The 26,939-nt window shown below is 56.2% G+C and overlaps 2 protein-coding genes across 3 annotated transcripts in view; one reads left to right on the top strand and one right to left on the bottom strand.

Annotated features, from left to right (window-relative positions):
- The first annotated feature begins 339 nt into the window (after positions 1 to 339).
- NAXD (NAD(P)HX dehydratase) lies at positions 340 to 20,981 on the top strand. Of its 2 annotated transcripts, none has more exons than XM_032402613.1 (10): positions 340 to 566; positions 4,327 to 4,477; positions 8,169 to 8,214; positions 8,834 to 8,922; positions 10,983 to 11,091; positions 17,040 to 17,090; positions 17,172 to 17,276; positions 17,999 to 18,116; positions 19,221 to 19,341; positions 19,793 to 20,981. In XM_032402613.1, the coding sequence occupies exons 1-10, from the start codon at positions 395 to 397 to the stop codon at positions 19,941 to 19,943; spliced, it is 1,113 nt and encodes a 370-aa protein (XP_032258504.1). In that variant the 5' UTR covers positions 340 to 394; the 3' UTR covers positions 19,944 to 20,981. The 2 variants fall into 2 exon arrangements, with proteins under 2 accessions (XP_032258504.1, XP_032258506.1); XM_032402615.1 differs by having other exon boundaries at positions 340 to 440; positions 19,793 to 20,980.
- Positions 20,982 to 21,642: 661 nt separating this feature from the next.
- CARS2 (cysteinyl-tRNA synthetase 2, mitochondrial) overlaps positions 21,643 to 26,939 on the bottom strand; it is a 44,472-nt gene continuing 39,175 nt past the window's right edge. The window contains exons 10-15 of the mRNA XM_032402612.1: positions 26,353 to 26,419; positions 25,646 to 25,784; positions 24,409 to 24,532; positions 23,766 to 23,864; positions 22,293 to 22,499; positions 21,643 to 22,161 (exon numbers count right to left, since the gene is read on the bottom strand). Coding sequence (XP_032258503.1) covers positions 22,093 to 22,161; positions 22,293 to 22,499; positions 23,766 to 23,864; positions 24,409 to 24,532; positions 25,646 to 25,784; positions 26,353 to 26,419 — 705 coding nt within the window. The 3' untranslated portion in view covers positions 21,643 to 22,092. The remainder of the gene's footprint in view (positions 22,162 to 22,292; positions 22,500 to 23,765; positions 23,865 to 24,408; positions 24,533 to 25,645; positions 25,785 to 26,352; positions 26,420 to 26,939) is intronic.

Here is a 26,939-nt window from a genome sequence, read left to right as displayed (position 1 = left end):
GGTGGTGCTCCGGGCCCTCCACCTGCTTTCCGAGAGTAACGTGCTTGTCACCTGGGCAGCGTCCTGCCCCCTTTTCTACAACGCCCCCAGCCCCAAAGAGGAACAATAAAAAGAACCCAAACGCTAAACCCCTAAGACGCATCTAGCTGGCGGAACCTGCTTTCCGGCAAAACGCCAGGGGTCGGGAGCTGGGGCCCTGCGGGGTTGGGCATTGAGCTTGTCAATCATCAGACACCGTCTATGACTGACGGAGGCCAGTCTGTGGGTGGGGCGAGGCCAGATTTTGAGGGTCGGCTTCCGGCGACCGCGCGTGGGCCTTCGGGAGCCGGAAGTCCGCCGCGAGCTCTGGTTCCGGCGGCGGCGCGGGGGCGGCCGGGAGCCCGGAAGTCTGCCGATGGCCGTAGGTCCCGTTTGGGCGGCTGCCAGGACCGGCCGCCGAGGTAAGAGCGATCCGGGCCTTGCGGGCATGGCCCCTCTGGCGGGGGCCGGGGCCGTGCTCGCGGGCGCGGCCGCTGTCGCGCTGCTCTCGGCCGCGCTCGTGCTCTACGAGCTGCCGCTGGACGCAGGTACCCGGCCGCGGGCGCTCGTCGGGACGGGGGGCGCCGCCGAGGGTCGCTCGCGCGGGGAGCCCGGGGGCCGCGAGGAGTTGTACGGCCTTCGTGCGGCCGCGGGGCCGGGCGGCCGGGCCGAGGAGGGCTTCGCGTGCGGTGCGCAGCACAGCAGCCTCCTCGTGGGGGGTGGCTGGAAGCGCCGGTACCGCGGGGCAAGGGGCCGGGGCGCGCCTGGGCTCACCCGAGCGCCCCCCGAGGACCCCGCCGCGGCCTTGGCTCTTAAACGGGACGGGTGGTGTAGAAAGAATGGAGGCGTGCAAGGAACAGGGCTGTCCTGATCGGAGTCCCGTACCCCGTCGTAAGGTGTTCTCCTCGTCCTGTTCGCCGGGTGGATGATTATTTACGTGAAATACAGGAGTGTGTTTTAGGCCGTTAGGGAACGTGTGGACTCGTGTGGATTGTATTATCCCCTTTCTCACACGCGGTGGAGAGATTGTTGACGCACCTTTGTGTGGACGGTCACAGGCCCTGAGAGAATACGAAAATTACGCCACCCGCGGTTCCCCAGCCAGTAACGAGCTGAACTGGTAAAATTCACGTTTGCTATGATAGTAAGAAGATTTTGCTACGTACGTATATATAGTGGTGCAGAGCAGAGAACAGTTGTTAGGGAGTTTTGGCTTTTTGGTTTTCCGCACGATAGTTCCAGTTGCCTTTTTTTTTTTTTTAATTGTATAGTTGACACACAGCATTACCTTAGCTTCAGGTGCCAGTTGCTTTGAGAGGCATTGAGGGGTCTCTTAGCTTCTGCACCTCCCTTACTCACACGGGCAGCCGAGGGGCTTCCGGTCACAGTTTGTCCAGACTTTTTATTGGTAGCCGTTTGTCTTAAATTTGCCCACTGTGATTAGCTAGCTGTATTTCTCTTGGCATTTGTTCAGAGTTTTATTATTAGGCTGATTTGCTGAACTTTTACCCCAAAACAGGTGGAGTTCTAGAGCACTGGCTTCCCATCCTGGCTTTAGGGCCTGTGGGTTACTGTAAGGATTGCTGTCAGCTGCTCCAGATTAGCTCTGGTTCCCTTTGGTTTGGAGCACCGTGTGGCACAAAGACACAGTGTTATCCCAGAGCGCTGTAGGTGGTGATTCTAGAAAACAGCCCAGGCCGAAGAAATCCGTTTACATCTCAAGCTCTCTCCGCCACTTCCATAAAACAAACAAAAATCAGACGGGTTTGACCTGTTCTTCCAGACTCAGAATCGTCCTGGAAATAAAGTTACGTAATGGGATAAATTTTAAATCGCCTCTTGTCAAGCCGTTTTTATCCTTGAGAACATTGATGTTTATATTTAAATATTTCTGTGGGTAAGTCCAATGATGCCTGCCAGTAAGCCAGCTGAAACTGAGTAACTGAAGTGTGGGGGGAGGTAACTGACCTTCATTTGGCCCTCTGCTAACAGAAGGCGTTCCTCTCAGGTGGATGGGACAGAGTCTGGTGAGCAGTGGATTCACTTCGCGTCCATACACTGCTGGCTAAACAGTGAAAATGGTGTACTTCTCGAGTGATTTTATTCTCCCCTCCCAAATGGTTATTAGGGGCAACTGAGAAGGATTTGATCATTGTCGTCTTGTCTTTTGGTTGGTGTGGTGACTATTTGGTTAAGGAAAAATGATTTGCTGTAAAATGGCAGCATTTTGGTAAAACGGTGTCTTCTGGTCTGGCTTATCCATTACTACCCCAGGCATCTTCCCAGGCCTGTGTCTCTGGGCTCTAGTTCCCTTATCTGTGAAAGGATACACCGGCCGCTAATGAGAATAAACCAAGATGCTTTTAATTTATCAAACATGTATGGAGTGTGTTGGTCTGTGCCAGACTCCGAGTTGGTGGAGGGTGGGGAAACAGCTGTCCTGAAGCCAGAGGTGGGAGCCTCATGCTGTGTCGGCAGAGGTCGCGGTCTTAGGGATACTGTGTGTGTGACGAAGTGCTGAATAGAAGGTCCTGGAACCTGATGAACCCACAACATTGTAAGGAACCCAGAACACCCCTTGCGTGATTGGTTACGTTTGGACTCCACTTTTACAGTTTCTAGACTTTTTTTTTTTTAAGATTTTATTTATTCATTCGAGACACAGAGATAGAGAGCACGAGCAGGGGGAGAGGCAGAGGGAGAAGCAGGCTCCCCACTGAGCCAGGAGCCAGACGTGGGGCTCGATCCCAGGACCCTGAGATCACGAGCCGAGCCGAAGGCAGACGCCTAACTGTCTGAGCCACTCAGGCGCCCCCAGTTTCTAGACTTTAAAAAGCAACTGTATTTCATGATGTGAGGAATTTGAAGGCACGGCCGTTCTTTGATATTCTCGTATTGATGGATCATGTTGTTAAGCTGGACGTGTTAAAGTTTCCGTGACTGGAGATGCTCTTCAGCAGTCAGCGATGTGTCACCGGATCTGATGGCAGCAGCCCTAGTACCCTTCCTGCAGCTTACGGGGAGTGCACAGTGACGGGTGCGAGGAGGAGACAGCGGTCTGGGAGGGGGCATGCACAGAACTGGGGAGGTGGAGTGAACTCGGCGGAGGAGGAGAGAGTTGGGATGCTCTGGTAGCTCGGTGCCTCTGGGGCAGGACGGTAGACTTGGCACCAGACTTTGGAAGCAGAGGGATCAGCCGGCTGTCGTCAAGGCTGAGGAAGCCCAGTTGGGCCTTTTCCTGGCCAAAGATTTACAGTGATTCTGTTTTGAGTTTTAGTCTTGTGTTGGTTTGGGAACAGGTGAAAAGTGTTGGGTTGACAGTAATTAATATTCTCACATGTGGGGGTTTCAGCACCTGGCACATCAGCTGAGGAGGCAATTACAGCTACTCATTAAAGAAAATTACTTGAATAAAATCGTTGAATAAAAAGCAGAATTGTAAGAGTATTTTTAAAGATAAAGCTGTTTACCTTATGGAGCTGGGGCAGCTTTTGGTCTTCATTGGAACTGTGACACCTGCCTGGTTTTTCTCTGCTGCTAAGATAACTGGAAGGAAATGAATGTTGGGTGCCTTGTGTGAGTATTGTGTATATTTGCAAAGACCCTTTAATTCTAGAGAAAACATGTGCTTTAGTATCTATTCAAACCTTGAATACACAACATGTTATAGAACATGGCATTTCTCTCACAGCTGAGCTGGGTTAAATATCAAGGCAAATGTAATGAGGGAAGTTTTTCTAGAAAGGCAATTAAAATCTAGCTATTTAGAGACAATTCAAAATCATCTTATTTTATTTTATTTTTCATCTTATTTTAAAATGCTGCTTTGAACCCACTGTAAGCTATGTTCTCTATTTAGAAGGCCATTTCTAGGTTATTTAATTAGTATCTAATTGAGTGTCAGAAACATGACTGGAAGGTTGGGAGTATGAATATGGGAGGTTGCTTTTCCAGTTTGAGAGAAGAGACCTGATAAACTTAATGGAAGATTGAACTAGAATTTGAGTAGTTTATTAAGTGGTAATGCATTAAAAACACTCTCTGAAAGGTTAACTAGACTTTGGAAATGTCTGAGACATTTCAGAAACAAACTTGATATGTCCAGCTAGTGTTAGTGTTGTGTTGTAATTTCTAAGCATCATTTGCTTACAGAAATAAAATAAGGAAACCATGGGATAAAAATCTGTAGCCTCCATGTTAAGTCAACTTTGGGAAGTGTTTTGGTTAATAGGCTATCTTGTTTCAGTCTCTTTTTTTATGTATGCTAATAGATATTTTTCTAAATGATTCCGTTTTCCTGTTTTTCAGTTTTACAAAGAGCATTTTCACTGCATAAAGCACATTCGATAAAGGATATGGAGAATACTTTGCAGCTGGTGAGAAATATTATACCTCCTCAAACTTCCAAGAAGCACAAAGGCCAAGATGGAAGAATAGGCGTCGTTGGAGGCTGCCAGGAGTAAGTGACTTGGAAAATGTTAGTGTTTAAGCAGTCAGTCTCTTGTCTGGCGCTCTACCTGCTTATCAGTCAGTCGTCCGTCTGTCTGTCTGGTTGGACCCCAGTAATTTCTCAGTGTAGTCTGATGTTCCGACACCCGGGATTTTTCAGTGATGAACTTTGTGAATAGGAGAAAATAGTAAGGGCCCCGAGTGAGCTCTTCGCTGGTGCGCAGTGTGGAGACTTCCCCCAGGGCGGGGGGCTGGGACTGTTTTTTCCTGTTTTATACTTTCCTGTATTGACCCGGCTACATACCATAAACATGCGTTACTTTGTAATCAGGAGAAAACCAGCATGTGTTTGGTTTACTTTGTCAATTTGAAGATGTTCTTGGAAGTCATTAAGGAAATTTGACAGATTCTAGCCTTTTTTCAAGGCTTGTTTTCTAGTTCTATGGATTTTGCTGCCGTGTTGTTTGCACATAAAATTTTATAATCTGTCCTTGTTTATAAATGATACCTTTGCCTTTGACTTAAATTCAACCTTGGTTACCATTTCAGCTACTGCTTATTCTCTGTTCATGTTGACGTGCTGTCTCTGCCTGGCTGTGTGTTTTCAGCGGTTTATCACATAGTTAGGTGTGTTATAAATAATACACAGCTTGATTTGTTTCTTAACCCCAGGTGACAGTAACTGCTCTTTTTAATAAGGCAAATCAACCTGTTCACATTCAGTCTGCCTGGTGTACTTTCTAAGACTTGTTATGTTTTCTCTTCATTTTTCGTTGTGTTTCCATTTTTTCCTTATTTTTGCTAGGTTTTTCCTTTTATTAATCTGGAAATACTGTTATGCTTTCAAATTTAACTAGGGCTTGCCTTTTCTGACTACCATGATGAATTACAGATGCCACTCAGGAGAGCGTTAACACTGACCTCAGAGCTCCCAGGGAATTCCTGGCGCAGCCCCGAGGGCTACACGCAAGTCTGTGCGCCGCTGCCTGGTTCCTGCCTGGCCGAGCGTCGGCACTTGGGGGGGAGTCCTTGGCCTCTTCTGGCATTTTCTTTTCCTTTTTTTTTTTTAAAGACTTTATTTATTTAATTTATTTATTTGACAGAGACACAGTGAGAGAGGAAACACAAGCAGGGGGAGTGGGAGAGGGAGAAGCAGGCTTCCCGCGGAGCAGGGAGCCCGATGCGGGGCTCGATCCCAGGACCCTGGGACCATGACCCCAGCCGAAGGCAGACGCTTAACGACTGAGCCACCCAGGCGCCCCTTTTCTGGCATTTTCCTTGACAGTTCGCAGGGGACCCTGTGGAGGACTTGCATACCTGCTGTGTCTTCTGTGGTGGGTGGGCTGTGTTGTGCCTTGGCTGAGCTGGGGATTCTCAGGTAGCTTGATTTTCTTTGCTAAACTGTCATGTGATTGCATTGTCTTCTAGCCTGTATTTTGCACCACAAAAAAGAAGTTTGCTTTAATTTATAAGTAACTTGTTTTTGCTTGGATGTTCATAAGATTTTCTTTTTCTTTAGAATTCTGGTTTCCTCTGGATGTGTCCGGGTGTGTCTTATCTTCGCTAATCTTACTTGGGACTTGGTGAACCCTTTCTCTCTGTAGACATGGTCCCTTTGGATGAGGGAAATGTGCCTCTGTTACTGGCTCTCCTTTCTCATCTGTTTTTTTCTCCTACTGCATTTTGTATTCTTGGATCATTAGCTCTTAGCTGCTTCTCTTCCTTCGGGTCCCCAGTTAAAAGGACAGCCCTCCTAAAAAAAAAAAAAAAAAGACAGCCCTCTTCCAGCATCTTGGATGGAGGCCAGCAGTGCGGTGGCCTCTACCAGGCCCTTGGGCCCTTGATCCCTTGAGAGAGTTGAGGGAGTCAGGGGTTTTAGTCCTCACATCCCCTCTGTCTCCTGCCTTACATTTTGGGACATTTACATGGGAAGAACTGGCCATCAGGCTTTCTTTTCGGATAAGTCTGGTAGTGTAGCATGCTAGGGAGTAATTATCTAACTTAAAATATGTCCATTAGCTTTAGGAACTAACCTTTAAAGTAGGCTCATCTTTACTCTGATTATAAAGGTATTATCTGCTTGTTGTAAAAATTCAAACACTGCAGAAATGTGTGAAGTAAAAGCCTCATAGTACCCCATATAATAATACAGCATGGGCACATTATTAACCTTCCAGACTTTTCTGTGTATGTAACTATTTTTTACAAAACTGGGACCATGCTGTCGCTGTTTTGTGCCAGTCTTAGCCTGCCAATAACCAGTGTTGTAGTTGGAGCTGCCTCCGTGGTTCTTATGATCACAAGATGCACTTTAGCAACAACTATCAGGAAACTTTGAAAAAATAAAGGTGTGTTACTTACAAGATCTGGAAATGACATAGCACTGGGGCCACACAACGAGGTTGTGGGTGGACAGATCATGTGGGCTTGGGTTCTCCTTTTATTGGGGGTGAGGGTGGGCACCTAGGGTCTCAAGGGTTCACTCCTCATTGGTGAATTTAAAGCATGAATGTGGGAATTTAAAGCACCGGAAGAGAGACTACAAGTGGCCCAAATAGTCAGTTACTGAAATCAACCAAGATTTTTATTTTATTTTTTTTAAAGATTTTTATTTATTTGACAGAGAGCACAAGCAGGGGGAGTGGCAGGCAGAGGCAGAGGCAGAAGCAGGCTCCCCGCAGAGCAGGGGGAGCCCGATGTGGGTCTCGATCCCAGGACCCGGGGATCATGACCTGAGCCGAAGGCAGTCGCTTAACCAACTGAGCCACCCAGGTGCCCTGAAATCAACCAAGATCTTTAAAACAAACTAGCCTCAAGGGGGTGGGGGTGGCCTGGCTTTCTCCCTAGTCCTGGGCTGGTGAAGCGTTTGAGATAGCGGTGTTCGAAGTGGATGCTTTTGCAGTCAAAGCTTACATCAGGTACTTGTATTACAAAACAGAGAAAACAAGTGTCAGGGCTTTGCATTATGTATGCTTGCTGTTTGGCAGTGTGACCTCCTTTTCATTTAATGCGATGTCCTGGGTATCAGTCATTCCACGTTGGTTCCTAGAGACCGATTCTTGGTAAGTGGATGCGTGGTATTCATTGTAAAGATGGCTGTAACTTATTAACCAATCCCTGTTAGGCGATCGGTCATCTCTGTTCTTTTTCCCAACTAAACAATATGACTGTAGACATCCCTGTACGTTTTTCTACTTATATGTGCATCTGGTTATTTCCAAGGGATCGATTCCCAGAATTGATACTGGAGCAGAGTGCAGACATCTTCAGTGTTGTTGCCCATTGCTAATTGCCCCCCCGTTCTGTGCTGGAGGCAATGTTAAAAATCCAGGCGTTCGGGAATGGTGGGACGGACGCCGGGGGAGGGGTGTGAGTCCCGGTGCCTCGCTGCGTGCCGCTGTTCTCCGCGCCGTCACTGCGCTCCCACGGCCTCTGCAAGCCTCCGGTTTGAACACAGCGCTGCAGAGAAGCCAGCGGTCCTGACGTGGTACGAAGGTCTTCCGTGATGGCTGCCTGGTGCCTTCGTCGGCTGAGCGGCGAACTCTCGATCTCAGCTCGGGTCGGGAGCTCAGGCCTCGTTGGGCTCCATGCTGCGAGGTGCTGGGCCCTGGGCTCGGTGATGCCTGTCTTTATGACCCACTGATAACCCTGGTGTGCTGGCCTCCTCAGAGGATGTTGACTGTCCCTATCTTCCTTTTCAGGTACACTGGAGCGCCCTACTTCGCTGCCATCTCAGCTCTCAAAGTGGTAGGTCTATTTACAGCTTCTCTGTCTAGTTAACAGTTGGATTCTTTCCTTATTTTTTAAAGATTTTATTTATTTGAGAGAGCGAGCATGTGAGAGACCACGAGCAGTGGGGAGGGGTAGAGGGAGAAGCAGACTCCCCGCTGAGCAGGGAGCCCGATGAGGGGCTCGATCCCAGGACCCTGGGATCCTGACCTGAGCTGAAGGCAGATGCTTCACCGACTGAGCCACCCAGGTGCCCCTAACTGAAGTTTTATTAGAACTGTCCTTCACCACCACAATCCTAGAGTGCCGCTTTAGTCCTCACTTAAGCAGTTGGCGTCTTCACGCCTTGGCGATTTCCCAGGCCTCGATCAAGTCCTAATGGCCCAGTTGGCACAGTTAATGTGAAACACGCTCCCCGTGGCCCTCGGGGTGATGCAGCCAGAGCTGGTCTGGGTTGACCTGCCTCTTGGGTGGCAGCAGAAGTCTGCTTTCTTTCCAGCCCTTTCCTTGGCTTCCATCCTCCTCTGAGCCACCTCGCTATAGCTTAAGGGCCCCGGTGAGGGGCTGGTGCTGAGGCCACCTCCGCGTCCGTTGAGCGGGCCCTGCTCTGAGTCCGCCTGTTGTGCTCATTTCTCAGGGCGCAGATCTTTCCCACGTGTTCTGCACCCGGGAGGCCGCGCCCGTGGTCAAGTCGTACAGCCCGGAGCTGATCGTTCACCCAGTTCTGTGAGTGGGGCCGCTCGCGGTGCTTTGCTCGCAGCCGGGCTCCTCGGCACGGGGCCTTCTTGCGGGCTCGGAGTCCCTCCGTGGAGCGGCTGCTGTACTAGGAGGTGGTGGGCGGGTGCTGTCAGGAGGAGGCTGTAAGGAGCCCGCTGGCCAGAAGACAAGCGGCCGTGCGTGTACGGCATGGGAGAGGGCTGGGCCCCCAGGCTGCCCCGCGGTCCGTCAGAAATGGCTGAAGCTTCCTAACAGAGGTCCCGGCCTTGCTGCAGCTGTGCTGCCCACGGCGGTAACGAGGGGCCTGTCGAGCAGGCACGGGCCGTTCCCTCGTTCAGCAGGTGCTTCCACTGGCTTCCGCGGGGACGGCATTGAGCCAAGCAGGCAGAACGCCTGCTCCCGTGCAGCCCCCTCTCTGGGGCAGCCCTGTGTCCTAGAGCTTTCTGTGGTGGTGAACGCGTTCTCGGTGCTGTCCAGATCCGTGGCTGCTGAGCACCTGAGACGTGGCTGGTGGGACTCAGAAGCTGAATTAAACTTACATCGCCACGTGTGGCTGCTCTCTGCCGTGTCGGGCGGCGCAGCTCCAGAGACGGACAAGCGAGAGAGCAGGATGTCAGAGGGTGATGAGGACCACGCAGAGGGGCAGGGCAGGAGACTGGGAGTGCCAGCCGCGTGGGCAGCATGCGTGCCACGCATCACGTGTGCACGCGCGTGGCCCGTGTGCAGTTTTCACTAGGGTGATGGTGGGCAGGGGCCCAGAGAGTGGCGCTAAGGTAGGGACCTGCAGACCTGGGGAAGGGCTGGCGCCGCAGTTCAAGCCAAGGAGTTTTAGGGAGCACTGGGGACTCAGGATAGGGCGGGTGACCCGAGAGGTTCAGGGCCAAGCTGTGCAGGTAGGTCATGGGGGTCATCCTAGGGGTTTCGGCTTTCACGTAAATGAGGAAGAGGGAGAAGGGATGTGCTAGAGCCCTCGAGCAGGGGAGGAACGGATCCAATGTACATTTTAAAGACTTAGCTGGCTGCTGTGGAGAATGAGCTTTCGGGGCCCAGGGTGGGAGCAGGGGTTGCATGAGAAGGGAGTTGTCAGGGTCCTAGTGAGTAGAAGTAGGAGAGAGGGTCACATTCTAGGTTCATTTGAAAGTGCAGCCCCAGGATCTGCTGGCAGGTGGGATATGGGGTAGAAGGAAAAGATGAGAGTCATGGAGGCCACTCTGGGTTTGATCCAAGCTAGTTGTCACTTGACAAGGTGGGGAACCTGGGGGAGCAGGTTTGGTGGGGGTGACCATCAGGAGCTGACTTTTGGATGTGTTTTCACTTGCCTGTTGGACATCCAAGCAACATTGCTGTGACGTGTCGGACAAGAGTGGGGTGGTCAGGGAAGGCGTAGATCTGGGGGTATTAACGTGGGAGGTGTTTAAAGCCAGGAGACGAGGATGAGGCTACGCAGGGGTGCGTGTCAGCAGGGACAGCCCAGTGCCCAACAGCTGGGAGCACAGCGTGGGCAGGAACGGGGGAGGAGGGGTATTCTGGAGAACCGTTGGCACTCTTCTGGAAGGGCCTGTGTCCCTGCAGTCCATCAGACTCGGAGACTAAGCACAGGTGCTTGGATCTCATGGTGGGCTTGTTGGGGGCAAAGCCTTACAAAGTGGGTTCTAAGAGTGAGGAGCGAGATGGGTGGGAAGGTGGTGTGGTGAAATGACACAATCCCGTACAGCTTTCAGGTCCTATTCTCAGTGACAGGGTTCCCAGGTGCCCCTTTGAGTGCATAAAGTACCCCTGTGTGATGGAAACAAACTGGTTCATTCTAGAGGGTGAAGACCATTTTGAAAGTAGCCAGAATGTCTCATTGTAGCTTTGTTTAGATGCTGAAAGCTAGATTTCTACCTTGGGCTGTGAAAGGATGAGCCCGACGGAGTTGATGGGGGAGGTATGGCTAGATGCAGGCTGGGGTCCTGGCCCGGGTCCTGCAACAGGAGAAGGACCTGGGGAAATCCAGAAAAACGTGCAGGCTCCCTAGCCAGTGAGTGCAAATCAGACTGAGCTGCTCCGGCCTCACTTTCTCCATGCAGCGACAGCCCCGGCGCCGTTCACCACGTGGAGGAGTGGCTGCCCCGGCTGCACGCCCTGGTCGTGGGACCCGGCCTGGGGCGAGATGATACTCTTCTCGAAAACGTTAAGGTAAATGTAGAGAATTATTGAACATGCCTCTCCTCATAGACTCAGCTCGTGGAGTCAGAAGAGAAGTGTTTTCTTGGAGTTTGTGTTGTTCAGTGTTTCGGAGCCCCCTGATGGAAAAATTAGGATGGTTTGGGGGAGAGAGTAGGCACTAGGCAGAGAGAAGAATGACCCTAAAACAGACCAGACAGAAGGAGTCTCCTGCTCTCGGGGCCTCAGCTTGTCATACTACAGCAGGCGGTGGGGGGGGGGGCGTTCCCTGGGACCGCCCGGGGCTCGGGGGTCTCCCCTCTGGAATGAGAAGCGTGGTGATGGGCGCCTGGGGGGTAGGGACAGCCACTCAGCCCTCTCACAAAGAGCCGAGAGAACAGGGGTGCCGAACGAACCAGCAGTTCATTTGGGACAAGTAATCGGAGAGCCAGTCCCGGACAGTCGAGCAGTGACCCTCGGTGACACGCTGCACAGTCTGAGTGGCCCTGGGTCGGAGCCGCCTGGAGCCAGCGTGGGGCACGTCACACGCAGGCAGCGTCGTCGATCTCGACCACTTGCCGAGAAGTGGGAGTAAACCCTAACTGCGGGGCGCAAGAGCCTTTGGTTCGCGTGAGGTGAGGGGCAGATCCGAGTGGGGAAGCCCGTGTGTAGACGGGTCTGCCGTGCACTGTGTCCGGATGTGGCGGCCCTGCGCGGCTGGCGGGGCTGTGATGGCCTCTCCCGGTGGTTTGTCTCTGGGAAGAGAGGCCAGTGAGGGCGCCTGCCAGGGTGGGGAGGACCGTCGGCATGATGGGCTTTGTGACCTTTGTGACTTGTCCGTTAACCTCTGGCCCCACTTGGTCACGACAGAGTGCAGCTCACGATGTTCTCTGGCCTCGTTGTCCTTCTCTCGTGCTCGTTGTCCCCGATTCTCACATCATGCTGCTGTTTCTCGCTTACGTACTTGGGAGACACCCACATGCTGTTGGTGTAGACGCGTCTGACTTCTGTGGGAGCAACCTCGGGGTTCGGCTGCTGCTTCCTCAGGAGAGCTGTTCGCGTAGGCTGTCAGTGACCACGCTGCGGCCTGAACGCGTGTCCCCCCAGATCCACGTGTTGGAAGCCTCACCCCCAAGGTGAAGTGTCAGGAAGTGAGGCCTTGGAGGGGGGTGGTTGGGTCGTGAGGGTGGAGCAGCCTCCTGAATGGGACTCATGCCCTTAAAAAGGGGCCCCCAGAGCTCCCTTCCCCTTCCACCAGGTGAGGACACGGTGAGTGGTCTGTGACCTGTAGGAGACCCTCCCCCGGCACCCCCATCTTGGACTTGTAGCTTCCAGAACTGTGAGCAGTGCCTTCCTTGTTTTTCCAAGCCATCCAGCCTGTGGCATTTGTCACGGCAGCTCGAGCGGACTCCGCATGGTCTGACGGCGATTTGCATCAGGAAGCCACTTGTCAGGGTGTCTCTGGAACAGAACCGCAAACCGAGACGCCCTCTCGCTTCCATGGTGAGCTGCAGGCCCCGAGCCTGCCCTGCCGTGGCAGCGTGGCTTTCTGTGCCGTCCACCTGACCCCTGGGTGTGCCCACCTCCGAGCAGCTGCCACACCGGGCATGGACGCCTCACCCTCACCCACGTCTCCCTGGGCTCCCCGGGTGTGGGCCGCTTCATTCCTCAGCAGAGGATTTCATGTGCAGAGAAAACTTAATAAGATCAGTGATGAGAAATGAACTTATTTTTGAAACAACAGTTTAAATGAGTGGCAAAACGTGCTTGGATTTTACCAGAATTCCTCATAACTATTTTTCTCCCTTGGGACAAATACGCGTGCAAGGGCCACACCCAGCCCTGGCCGGAGGACCCGAGACGGGCCGTGCACCTTCCTCATCCGCTCGCCTTGTTTTCCTTCTCATGTTCTGCTGGGTTATTGCGCTCGCTACAGTCTGTGACTTGTACGCACATTGGGTGCGTTTTCCGTGTGCTTTCTGTTGCTACACTCCGTTCCCACCAAGCCCTCCTGTTGGTGCTGCTGTTCTCCCCGTTTTACAAAGGAAGGAGCCCGGATGCCGTCTGCTTCCCGCTCGCTGCCTCCTTCATAGCAGACACTTAGTAGATGTTTCCTGAACAAATGCATTACCTGGTGCAATCCTGAAAACAGCCCTATTAGATAGATTTCTCTCCTTATCCTCATTTTTTTTTTTTAAAGATTTTACTTCACAGAGCACAAGCAGGGGCAGTGGGCCTAGAGAGAGAAGCAGGCTTCCCGCTGAGCAGGGAGCCCAATGCGGGGCTCGTTCCCAGGACCCTGGGATCATGACCTGAGCCGAAGGCAGACGCTTAACGACTCAGCCGCCCAGGCGCCCCATTATCCTTTTTCTGATGAGGAAATTAAATTGGAGAAATTAAATTACACCCCTGAAGTGGCCATGTCGTAAGTTGCTGAGTTCTTAATTTCAGTTTCAGAGTTTTTACAGCCACACAATTCACACATTTAAAGCGTCCAATTCTGTGGTGTTTTTTTCTTTTTTTTTTTTTTAAAGATTTTATTTATTTGACAGACACAGTGAGAGACGGAACACAAGCAGGGGCAGAGGGAGAGGGAGAAGCAGGCTTCCCGTGGAGCAGGGATCCTGATGCGGGGCTCGATCCCAGGACCCTGGGATAATGACCTGAGCCGAAGGCAGACGCTTAACGACTGAGCCACCCAGGCGCCCCCAATTCCGTGGTTTGAGTACATTCACAGTTGTCCAGCCACTACCATGATCAGTTTTAGAACATTCTCATCATCCCAAAAAGAAACCCCACATCTATCAGCAACTGCTCCCTTTTCCTCTCAAACCCCAGAGCCTGGCATCCACTCCTCCACCTGCGGTCTGTGGATTTGCCGACTCCTGACCTTTCAGGGCGACGCGGTCTTACAGGACGCGGTGCTCGTGACCAGCTGTGTCCACTCGGCAGCATCTCGGGGCTCGCGTGCGCGGGGTGGGTCAGTGCTCCGCTCCTCCCCTTGCTGTTGGGTGTTCCCTTGTGCGGGTGGAGCGCGGTTCGGTTACCCATCACCTGACAGACGATTGGGTGGCTTCTGCTCTGGGCTCTTGCGAGCAGTTCCGCTCTGAATCTTCATGTACGGACTTTGGTGATAACCCCGCTTCACATTTGGAGGAACTCCTGTTTGCTGCACTTTTTTTTTTTAAGTATGAATTTTTAATTCTGATCAAGTCCTGTCTTGTCTTTTGAGAGCTTTGTTTTAGCTCTTATATGTAGATCTGTGGTCTGTTTTGAGTAAATTTTCATGTCTGGTGTACGGAGTGGATATTCCGTTCCAGCACCACTCCGCTCGTGTCTGGGCAGCCTTGTTGAAAGTCTGGACAGAAAGGCAGTGGTGTATTTCGGGGCTCTCGTCCCTGTTCATGGATGTGTATGGCTGTCCCTGTGCGGCGACACCCAGTCCTGATGGCGGCGGCTGTGTGATCCCACCAGCATTGTTCGCGCCCGGAGTATTTGGGCTGCTGGGGGTCCTGTGATGCCCACAGGAGTTTTAGGGCCGGAAGAGGCAGCGGGGATTCTGCCGGGGAACATGCTGGACGTGGAGATGAGCTGGGGGGAGGGCTTCTGCTGCTGGCGGACTCAGTCCTCCACGTTACACGCTGGTTTTGACCTGCAGTTTCTGGATCTAGTATGTGGGCTCTTGACTAACTCCCTTCATGCTCTTTATGCTCCTTTGTAGCTTGCTCCTGTGTAATAAGTCCTGGAGGCTTTTCCGGGACAGATTGTGTACCTGGTCCTCAGTGTTTTTAACAGCTATGTCACCATATACCGTATTTAACTAGTGCAGTTAGGTGGTTTACAGCTTTTTCTTAACATGGTAGTGATGTCTCAAACATATCTGCACCTATATTTGTCCATCTCTTTTGGGTGTGTCCTTCAGGATAAATGTCTAGGAGCTGTATGGCCAGGTGGTGGTGGCTACAGCAGCCCCCTCTCCCCTACAGGGCTGCCCTTGCCGGGCCTCTGCTCCGGGGTCCCCCCCCGGGCGCCACCTCCCACGCGGGAGCACCCCCCGATTGACTGTAGCTGGACTTACTGCCGGACACACGGGGCCGCTGCTCGGCCGGCACCCAGCCTCTTCTGACCTGTGGGGGTGCGGCTCCTTCCCTCCTTTGCTGTCCATCCCGTAGGTGAGATTGGCGGGGGTGATGGCGGCAGGTGGCCTCCCCTGCAGCCGCCATTTGTGGCCCGCCAGCTCCCTTGCCAAGAACTGGGTACCTCTTTAGAGTTGGTATTTCTCATCCGCATACAGACTTCAAAGTATTATATGAGGGGCGCCTGGGTGGCTCAGTAGGTTAAGCCTCTGCCTTCGGCTCAGGTCATGATCCCAGGTGCTGGGATCGAGCCCCACATCGGGCTCCCTGCTCGGTGAGGAGCCTGCTTCTCCCTCTCCCGCTCCCCCTGCTTAAGTGCTCACGAGCGCGTGCGCTGTCTCTGACAATTAAAATCTTTAAAAAAAAAAGTATTATTTGAGACATTACCCTCATTTTATAGACCAGAAAATGGAGTTTCAGAGAAGTAAAGTGACTTTATTCAAGTTCACACAACTCTGAGTCTTTTGGACTGTGAGTCCATGTCCTTCAGTCCCAGCAGCTTCGCTGGGTTCCGGAACTGTGACCTGGTGATGTCCTAGACGCTCGGTCGCTGTCTGTGGACTCGTCTCACTTGGAGCCTCAGTCAGAAGCTGTCTCACAAAGAGGTCAACACTTCTTTAAGATGAGGACTCAGGGCCATTAGAGCAGCCTTCCCTTGTCCAGGATTTATTTGCTGGTTCCTTGGCTTTTCCTCTTGGGGCCAGAAGGCACTTCCTAGGGAGTCCATGGTGTCGGGGTGGGGGTGGGCACTGGAAATGATGGAGGACGTCTGTTTCCGTCTGCTGGGGCCGCCTCGGCAGAACACCGCAGGCGGGGGCTTAAACCGCAGACGTCTCTTTTCTTCCAGTCCTGGAGGATGTCCACGAGCAAAGTGTCAGCAGGTTTGGTTTTTTCCTGAGGCCTCTGTCCTTGGCTGGTAGATGGCCGGCTGCCTGCCCACTGTGTCCCCATCCGGTTGTCTCCATGTTGTCTGTGAGCTGGTCTCCTCCTCTTGTAAGGACACAGGCATCCTGGAGTGGGGTTCTCGCTTCACCGTCCTCGATGTTTTCTACTCTCAAGTGTGTGTTTCGGGGGGAGATGGTTGTTACATGCTATTGCAACGTGTCATCTTGTAAAATACTGGTTCATAATAAGCGACCGTATGCATGTTGATCGTAGATAGATACATAATTTGGCAAAAAACCTCAGACTTTAGTATAACTTCTTCAGAGAGGTGATTCACTTTTATTATTGTCACTTATTTTATTTTATTTTTTTAAAGATTTTATTTATTTGACAGAGACACAGCGAGAGAGGGAACACAAGCAGGGGGAGTGGGAGAGGGAGAAGCAGGCTTCTGTGGAGCAGGGAGCCCGATGTAGGGCTTGATCCCAGGATCCTGGGATCATGACCTGAGCAGAAGGCAGACGCTTAACGACTGAGCCACCCAGGCGCCCCTGTCACTTATTTTAAAACAGAGTGTTAGAAAGAATGCATAAAAACTCGTGATTTGGGGGAATTCTGCCGACTTCAGATTTTCCATCTGGGAACCCTAAGGATTAATGTTGCTGGGACCCTTGGAGCCTCTAGCTTGGGGTCAGCCTCCATGGGCTCGCCTGGCCCAGCGCTGTGTACTGGGCTTCCCATGGACTCCTCTTTCCAGAGTTCCCAGGGCCCCTGCCTTACAGGGGGGCTGCTGTCTGTTCATTTGGGTCTTTTTCTGCTTCTTGCATGCATTTATCATTTCCTGTGTGTTTGCTGATGACCTGGTGTTGCAGTTCATCAGGGTACTGCTTGCTTGGACTTCTTTTAATTCCACTGAGGGGTGATGGCCTTGTTGCTCAGCATATCTTTCTTTCCTTGCAGGGCATTTTAGAAGCAGCCAAGGCCAGGGACATCCCCGTCGTCATCGATGCAGTGAGTGTGACCCTCCTCTCCTGCCCCTTCTCCCAGCCAGGCCCCTGAGGCTGTGCTCTATGTACTTGTCCTTGTCTGTAGGACGGGCTGTGGCTGATCGCTCGGCACCCAGCCCTCCTCCAGGGCTACCGGAAGGCCGTTCTCACTCCCAACCACGTGGAATTCAACAGACTCTCTGAAGCTGTGGTGAGTTTGCTGACGGCCCAAAAGATGGGGCGTAAGCCCTCCCCATCCTGAGGAGGGGTGAGAGATGGCTCTGCTTCTTCCGCAGCTGTCCCTGCAGAGGCGGACTTGCAGATGGCCAGCGAGGAGATGCATGTTTCCCACATGCTAACAGTGCTCTTCTTTCTCGGTGGTGCATGGAATGACGGGGATCTTCTCCCTCGTCCATCTCTGGCTGGGGGAGAGGCGGGGGGCTGGGCTCTGGGCGGAGCACTCCATCCCTGTCCTGCGTTGCCTCGCCTGTGAACTGTGGGTCCTGAGAGCATCGCTTCGTAGGGTCTGAGGACGAAACGAGAGGATGAATGTAAACCCCTGAGTCTTACGTAGTAAGCGTCCCGTAGATGTTAGTGCGTGATTCTTCAGAGTTGTCACCTCTGCAAACCTGTGAAACTCCAGCCTTGGGCAGGGTTCCCTAACTGTGACCCAAAGGTAGGGGGAGGGTACGTGAGCGGTGTTTGCGCATCCGCCCCAGGACTTTGCTGTCCAGCTCTTCTGGGCCTACTTCCCCCTAGTGGATGCGTTGTGCCTTTCCGTGTGTGGGGCTGGGGCTCTCGGCGGAGAGTGTGTGTGTGTATGTGCGTGTGCGTGGGTCTGAGGGTCAGGGTAGACAGGCAGGACGTACCCGTGATGGTGGGCTCCTTCCATGTGTCTGACAACGGCCTGGTCTGTGCTGTCCCACCCTGCAGCTGAGAGACCCTGGGGACGGCAGCGATCGAGAAGCTGTGCAGAGACTCAGCCAGGCCTTGGGGAATGTCACCGTGGTCCGGAAGGGGGAGCGGGACGTGATCTCGGACGGTGAACAGGGTGGGTAGCTGTGGGCTTCACGCACGTCACTCAGTGTGGTGGCGCTGGGCACCAGCCCCTGGAAAACCAGTCACGGCACACGCGGTCCTTTCTGTCACCCATGTTCCACACACGGGGCTTCCCGATGAGCTTGGTTTTACTTCTCAGTTTTGCAAAGGGCGGGGAGCACGCCGAGCGTTCATCCTTGTTGATGTCCGGGGCGGCTGGTTCTGTCGCCGTCTGGGGGAAGCCGTGCGGCGGGCTTGCGGTCCTACCGGCAGGTGGCGCTCCAGGGCCCCCGGCCCGCCTGCCAGCGCCGGAGAGGCAGTTACCAGAATATTCCATGCATCTTGTTCTGCTTTAAGGGCTGGAAATGAGGGAGCTGGGAGCTGCTGCGGGTGGGGGGGTCGGCAGGTGCTGGGTGCGTGGCAGCTTCCGCCTCGTGCTCTCCCCGAGGCCTGCCGGCTGTCCAGTGGGGCAGCAGGGGGAGCTTAGGGCGGGTGTCCGTGACCGCGAGGTGCCGAGCCTCCCTTGTGCCCCGCGGCCAGGCCCTCCCCTCACGTAGTCTGAGCGGGAGGCAGGCAGCGCACTCGTCGTGACGGGACGTCATACAGAATTGCTGTCGTGCTGTAGGCCCGCTGACCGGGGAGCGGGAGGCTCGCTCGCACGCACGCCCCTGGACGACAGGAGACACCGAGGGAGTGCTCTCTGAGGGACCCGGAAACCTTTGGGGTTCATGTTGCTGGAAAGTGCTCCAGACTCTGACACATTGAGGGGATATAACCCCGCGCTTCCCGAAGCGGCTGCTGGTTACACGGCATAGAAGGATGAGCGGCCGCCGGCTGGGTCTGCGCGGGGCACGCACCTCCTTGAAGATGGCGCATGTCCCCGAGGGGCCGTGGGCAGCCCAGGCTCCAGGGGCCTGCGGCCCGGGGACCCCGGGTACCTGCGCGCCTCTCCCCTCTGCTCCGGCGGGCCCGAGTGGGACTGGTGTGCTCGCCGCGTGCGCTGCACAGGCAGGTGCTTCTGGGCCGGCCTGGGCCTGCTGTCCTGTAAGCCGGGCCGCCTGGGTACTGCCGGGCACAGGCGAGCTCGTCCGACGGCCGTGCCCCTCTTGCCCCGCAGTGCTCGAGTGTGCGCAGGAGGGCAGCAGCCGCAGGTGTGGCGGCCAGGGAGACCTGCTGTCGGGCGCCCTGGGCGTCCTGGTGCACTGGGCGCTGCTCGCCGGACCCGAGAAGACAAACGGGTATGTGACCTCTTCGCTTGCCCCCTCCGCCCCCCCCCCCCCGAGAGTTTTGAACCACGTGAGCCATTCAGGTTGCCCATACGTTTAACGCGTAGCCTCGTGAAACATCAGTGTCCCGCGGAAGCGATCCCAGGGCAGGGGTGCTCTTGCTCCGTGGGCCCCTGTTTTCTACACCTGTCGTGGGACAGTGGTGGCCACCTGTGCTGGGGCGCGGTGTCCTTGGTCTGGAGCCCCCCCCACCTGTGAAGCCATGCGAGGCCATGGGGTGGTGGCACACCGGGAGGCAGGGAGCACCTGCCCGGCGTGTGTACACGTGGAAACAGAGCCCTGTGGGCATCTGGTGAGGGTGGCGGGAACCCACGTTCTCAGGTCTTCGGTAGCCCTCTCTGGTGCTGCAGATCCCCATGAACCTCAGCCGTGGGGCTGCCGTCTGACGCTCATCCCCCTCCAGGTCCAGCCCTCTCCTCCTGGCTGCCATGGGCGCGTGCTCTCTCACGAGGCAGTGCAGCCACCAGGCCTTCCAGAAGCACGGCCGCTCCACCACCACCACCGACATGATCGCCGAGGTCGGGCCTGCTTTCCACAGACTCTTCGAAACCTGAGCCGAGTCACCGGGAAGCGAGCAGCACGCGGACAGGGAGGCTGCGTTTGTCCAGGAACCCACATGCTGTGTCCCAGGCCTCGGGGTAGCAGAGCAGCGTGGTCCGTGGGTGGGTTTTTGGCTACATGTGGACCTGGAGATGTTACAGTGACAGCAAACCACGTATCCCTGAACTTCTCTTAGCTGCTCGGCAGGAAACGAGCCGCTGAGCTTTGTGTGCTCCAGGATCACGGGCCCTCTGGGCTCGTTCGTCCCCCTCCTCCTCCCTACCCACGTGCTTCCCCTCACAGGGATCCCGTCGATCCTGTTTAAAAAGCCTCTTGTAGCTATTTTGAACACTGATTAGGTTGAAATTGGGCAGAAATAGTAAGCATTGGTGGTTGTGCTTAATTGAAATATTTCAGAACAATCAGTGATCGGTTTTTTGGAGGATGAGCCCAGAGCACGCGGGTGGGGCTCTGGGATACCCGCGGCTCTGCCCTCTCCTCTCGTGCACGCACCCAAGTCCGTGGTGGCAGGAAGCACGCCCGGGGGAGTCGCGGAGCCCTCGTTTGGGATGTGGCCCATCCGTGTGCTCTCGGGAGGAGGCAGACAAAGCTAGACATTTGGAGGGCACCCGGGTGGGGGGACTGAACATCGTCATTGAAAGCGGGTGTGTCCTCAGCAGTAGATTCCGTTAAAGAAGTTCTGTCTGCGAGATGCCCTGTTAGCCTCTGGTGGGCTTCTGCATGGTGCTTTGGGTGGGTGGTTTTCTCTGCGGCCAGAGAGCCGCTTCTCCGGTGTCTTTCTCCTGCACCTGTGAGCGCTTCTGTAGGTTTCACGATGCTTTCTACAAGGACCGGACCTGTGTGGATCCTTTACGTCCCTCTTGGCTGATGCTCTGTGATTCAGACCGCCCCTCCCCCCCCCAAGCCGATCCTACTTTAAAACCAGATTTCTTAAAATGTTTGCTCTCGTTTCATATGTAATTGAGAAGCGTCACTGTTTTTTCTTTTGGGAAATTACATCTAAATCCTGGTAACCATTAAAAGGCAAATCTGGTTTATTTCAGTGTGGAGTTTTCTATTTTTTTCTTACAGAGCCCAAACCCACCTTTCAGCTTTCCTGTTAGCAGCAAGATAAACAAGTAACAGCCTGTTTGTCACTTACAGTTCTCACCAGCGCCTGCCCACCTTGTTAAAATGTAGTCGTGGTCCTTTCGTTCCACAGAAGGTAAAATTCAGGAGTCACAGAACTATTTTTGTTTTCGATCTGAGTACAAATCCTCTCGCTCAAATGGGAATGAGGAGTATATTCAAGTAGCCAGGGGCAGATTTAACAGTAACCCGTATGGACCCACTAGCTCCAGCTAAGGACATGCTTTTCCCCTGAGACCAAGATCGCAGAGCACGGAAGTACGCTGGGGTGGCCGGGTTCGGCATCTGGCCAGCAGGGGACAGTAATCCCCCTGTACTGAAGGGACCCGATTTGGGTGTCCTCGTCAAGGGCCTACCTGCCAGGTGGGATCTTTGCGCGAGCTGGGTCACTGTCGGCAGGTCCACTTCTGAGCGGGTTTCCTCGCCTGTAGACTGGGACACCGGTGCCTTTTGGGGTCCTGAAGGTCGGTGACCAGGGGATGCGGCCGGGGAGCGTCCCCACCGTGCCCAGCGTGCACTTGGCCGCTGCGCCCGCAGGGCGTGCCCGCCGACAGTGGCGGACCTAGGGCGGCCTGGCCGGGGACGGAGAGCGGGTGTGGGCCGCGGGGTGTGGGCGCCGGTTCTGCCCCCCGCTCGGCGGTCTGTGCTCACACCTGGGTCTTGCTCTCACCAGTGCGTCCACCACACGGTGGTTTTCTATGGTGAACACATTACTTTTGTAACAGAAATAAATGTAGGAAGACCACCTCCCCTCAGCGGGGGAGGGCTGCCCCGTGCGGGGTCCTCGTCCCTAGTTCAGCACTGCCCCGGACCCCCTGTAGGACCTACATCCTCCGCCCAGGGCTCACGGTCCTCCCGTGACGGCACTCCGGGGCCCAGGGGCCAGCATCAGGACCGGTGTTGGCCCGTGAAGAACGTACTTCTCAGGCGCAGGGTATCGGTTGGACTGACTTTAATGGTGACTGAGCAGCCACAACGGGAAACTTTCCCGTCAGCACAGGATGCTGGGGGCCGTCAGCTCCCCGGTCTGGGGCCTTCTGTCCTCTGCTCCAGCAGCTCCCACGTGGATGTGCTGCTCCTGTCCTGGGGAGGAAGCACCAGGGGAAGGTGGGCCGGTCAGGGCTCGGTGCCCACCCGGGCTCTGCCCGGTCCACGTTTGTGCGACGCCGCCCGCTTTGCACAGTACGTCGGGGTGACGGTGCCCAGTGGCTCACCTTAATGCTGATGCCGTGGGCGACGAGGTCCCGGCGCAGAGCGTCACACGCCTCCAGCAGGGGCTGCGTGTCCAGCAGCTGCTGCCGCCGGCCCTCCCTGGTGGCCGCTCCTGTGGCCAGGGCGAACTGGCGGACCCGCAGCCGGAACTGGACCAGCTGCTCCACCACGCTGTGCAGAGCGGCCCGGCTGCCGTCCCCTGAAACACACTATGCCAGGCAGAGCGGCGCCGTCAGCAGGGCCCTGGGAGCTGCCCGCACGGTGGGGCCCAGCTGGGGGGGGTGCGGGGGGGGGGGGCTCGGCACCAAGCTGACCCAGCGCACGTCCGCCCCAGGGCTCTCCTGGCCTGCACGTCCTGGTCACCAGGCGGAGCTCCCCTGGCCGCCGGCAGGTGCAGACCCAGGGCTCCCCCGTCCGCGTCCTCGGGAGCAGTCTCCACGAGGCCGACCTGGCTGGGCAGCCCTCCTGCCATCCCACAGACGCGCTACCGTCTCGGGGTCTTTATCAGCCGGCCCCCTCCTAGAGTCTGGGAGTGCAAGCCATGCTGACTCCCGAAACCGGATCTGTTCTCTGACCAAACACGGAAAGCAACGTCCGCCTCGCGTGTGGTCCGCACACACGCACGCTCTCACTGCCTGTCCACAGACTGACCGTCTCCACGGCCAGCCGGAGGTCTCAGTGGGTCAGGCCCCCTGCGACCTACACTTCTCCTCCTCACGGGGAGGGGACCCTAGTGCCTGTCTGTAGAAACAACACATCCTACAACTCGGGCTCAGGCTTCTCAAACCTACAGAATCCTCGGTTACTGCTTCCACGATAAAGGACCGTGTTTATGGTCACAAAGACATGAGCCCAAAGCGGGATCCAGTGTCCGCCGTCGAGGAGCGGGAGGTGAGCAAGCAGTTTCTGACAAGGGCCAGGCCCCACGCGGCCTCCACAGCACCATCTGGGAAGAGTGAGCGGTCCCAGCACACGGATGGTGGAGCCCAGACCTTTCCATGTTTACCACCTGCTCACCGAGTGTCTAGAAGGGGCCTCACAGTGGAGCAGGGCGGGGAGGGTGCTGGGGAGGAGCGGGGCCCCGGGGAGAGGAGGGGCGTCGTGCGGGAGGCTGGCCAGGGAGTGGGGGGTGGCCCAGACCCCCGCCACGGGAGACAGCGCGGGGCTCGGCCGGAAAGTGTCATCCTGCTGTGCACCGAGCTGCACTCGAGTCTCAGAAGAGACGAGGGAAAAGAACGTGTGCAGACGGAGAGCACGCGGTCTGCAGCCCGGCGGGGCCGCGGGTTCTTGGAACCCCTGCAGCGTCAGGTAGTAAGACGCTGGCTTGGAGCCTGTTGGCGTTTTCAGGAACGTATTTTAGGCACGTAAATAAATTCAAGAAATTGTCCATTAAAATGAACATAAAAGGGGAGAAGAGAGTGGTGACCACGCAGAGGCGCCCCCCCCAGGCGAGGACTGAGAAGGGCAGGGCGTACCTGTCTGTCCGCCAGAGAAATCCCGACGGTCTCGAAGAACTGTTCGACGTAGGACACGAGGGAGCCAAACACGGCAGGACTCCTGGGACCGCCGGGCTCCTGTGACAGGTCACCCAGAGGAGGTGCGTGAGGAGCCAAGGAAACGACGAAAAAGACACGGGGACGCAGCCGGTCGCTGCCCCCGTCGCTGGGGGGGGACGGCCCTGGCGGGGCCCCCCGTCTGCCCATCTGTGAGACGGCGATCTGCTAGGGCCTGCGTGCTGGTGCCCCCAGATCCAGATGCTGACACCTGAGCCCCCGTGCGACGGTGTTCGCGGGCGGGTCTCTGGGAGGTCACTGGCGCACGCACGGAGACCCATCAACGGGACTGGCGCCAAGCCCAGAGCAGGGCCGGGCTGCGTGGGCAGTGGGGTCCACCCACGGCTTCCCCCCAAGTCCTATTTCACGTGCCAGCAAGCTCAGCTTCCACAGAGTCCCCTGAGCCAACGGGCGGATGCCGCCTGTCCGTGTGCAGGACCTCCCTGCTCCGGGGGGGTGGGGGGGCCCGGAGGCCACCGCAGGGAGCTGGCAGGGCGGCGCTGTGCCGTCCCGAGGAGGGAGCCCCCACCACACCAGCCGGCCCACAGCCCCGTCCGGGACGCACCTCGGCGGGCGCCGTCAGCTGTCTGTTCCCGTGGTGGATGAGGTCCATGACGGCGTCCACGGCCGCGGGCGTGTCGAAGTCGTCCGCCAGGGCGGCCTTCACGGCCTGCTTGGCATGGCGGAGCCTGGGAGAGACACGGTGCTCCTCAGCCCCTGGACCGGCCCGGCAGCAGGAACGGGGTCCCGCCCGGCCCCCCCCAGCACAGAAGTGACTGTGAGTTCACCCCCGGCCCTCCTAGGCCGGCCTCACACGCCGCTGACAGTCCTGACGGGGTAAGATCAGCGCGGCAGCGTCCCGCACCCACGAGTCCGGGGGACGCCCCTAACCCCGGGTCTGAGCACACCCCGTGCACCTGCAGCGGCTTCCAGATGCAGCGGTGAGAAGTAAGGCTCACACGACAGCATGCCGCGTGGTCAGCTGTCTGCATTATGCACCACGATGCGGCCCCCCTCCCCAGGAGCCCGTAGGCAGGACACCTGCTCCCACGACGACGGCCCGGCCTCCCTGAGGGGGAGGGTGGCCCCAGGTCCCAGGGGAGGGAGGCTGCTCATGCCCCGCCCCCCCCCCCTTGTGAGCTGCACCTGCGCGCAGACAGCCTGAGCCTCTGAGCAGCGGGCCTGCCAGGCGCAGGGTCCGGGGACCCGGGGGCCGCGTCAGGCCTAGGACCCGGCCCCCATCGGGCTCTGAGTGTGTCCTGCTTCCCGCACCGGGCTGCGGCCTCTCCCCGTCCTTCCCTCTGCTGCTGGAGCCCCGCCCCCCGCCCGCCAGCACGCTCTCCCCACCTCCTTTCCTTCCCCAGCCATGGCAAGGACACTCCGGTCCCCTCGGTCCTCCCTCCTGCACGCCTGCTGCTTCAGACACTGAAGCTTTGTCTCCAAGACTAGCTCCCCACTGCCCACCATTACTGGTCTTCACCCCACTTCCTGCAGACTCCCCGATTTCCAGGCATGGGGAAGGACTGGGCTCCTACCCGTGGAGCAAGGTGACCAGAGCCTCTGCATCACTCACCGACAGACGCCAGTGAGCGCCCCGTCCAGGCACGGGTGCGACCCCCCACCCCGCACAGCCACCCCGCACGCAGGGCATCCTCGTCTCTCCCCAACAGGACCACCGACTCGCCCGAGGCACCTGCACCAGCAGTCCCGGGGGGACCTCAGCCTCCGAAAGCCTCTCCCGTCTCAGGCAGCCCCACGTCTGGCGCCCGCGACCCTCGGGTGGATGCTGGGAGGGCACCTACCTCTCCCACAGCACATCGTCCCTGATGGGGCCGCACACCAGCTGCCCCTTCATGTAGGCCCGGGCGTCCTCCACAAACGCGGCCGCCGCCAGGAGGAGGTGCTTGGCCTCGAGCATGGTGCCGTCACTGTAGTCGATGGCTGTGGAGGGGACGCGGGAGGCACTCTTCAGGCCTGGTGCTTCTCGGCCAGAAGCCAAGCAGCGGACGCAGGACACCTGCTCCCCTGCCCCACTCGGATCATGAGGGTCTATCCTGACCCGGGCCTCAGCACCATTCCCAGTATGCTTTGGCCAAGGGGTTCACTCCTGCTGAGACAGGTGATTCTGGGAAGCGGGAGAGACCCCTGGGCCCTACACCACCTCTCGGGAGACCAGCCAACGGTGGGGACTTAGGGCTCTGTATTCCAGCACAGGGAGCGAGGACAGGCTCTCAAACTCTGCGCTCTACAGCGTGTTGAGAACATGCCCTCCACCCGGGCCCCGCGTCCAGACCCACACAGAGGAGAGCTGGGGGCCAACTGGAAAACCCACGGCCTCCAAGAGACAAGCTTCTGGAACCTTCTGGCTGGGAGCTGGGATTATGCTTCCTAATAGTGCATCCTCTGGCTTCCTTTCAGGCATTAGCCCGTGTTCAGCCATTCCCCAAACGCTGTCAGAGGACTCTTCCCTGAGCCGCCTGAGTGCGCACGGGCCTCACGTCTCGCTCACCTGACCTGTAGCTGCTCCGCATGCAGAAGAGCCGGAAGACATCAGGGGAGAACATCTTCAGAAAGTCCTAACAGGGAGAGATCAGGGAGAAATGGGAAATCAGAGTACGTACGACAACTGCGTGAGCTGATCTGGCATATCAAGCCGTCAGGAATTTTTACGAAAAGCTTCGTTTTGTTTCCAGACTATTAGCACACCCCCACCCCACGTTCCCGCAGGGTCTTCCCTGTTCAGTCAGTGTCTGTGGGAAAGGCCGGCTGGGGGAAAACCTGGCTCTGCGCTGACGCAGGGAGTCTGCGCTGTTGTCGTCCTCGGGAGCCCCTTCCCATGACGCGGTGGCCAAGCGAGGGAAGGGGTGCGGGGGGGGGGTGCCCAGCTCCTGGGCCTGTGTCAGCGCTAAGATGAAGCAGGGCCCAAGCTCAGGTTTCTTGAAGAACACACCACCACCTCTGATTAAACATCAGTGAGAACCGGTCCTTGAACAGATGACTTCCCGAACGTCTACGCAAAGAAGTGTATCCCTTCTCTATGAGGAGGAATAACCAGGGAAACCTGGCAGAAGTTGTTCAAACAGCATGAAACTCAAC

The sequence above is a fragment of the Phoca vitulina genome, unplaced genomic scaffold, assembly GCF_004348235.1.
Source record: "Phoca vitulina isolate PV1807 unplaced genomic scaffold, GSC_HSeal_1.0 scaffold5, whole genome shotgun sequence".
NCBI lineage: Eukaryota > Metazoa > Chordata > Mammalia > Carnivora > Phocidae > Phoca > Phoca vitulina.
The sequence above is the reverse complement of the archived record's forward strand: the minus strand, read 5'-3'. Positions and strand labels throughout refer to the sequence as shown.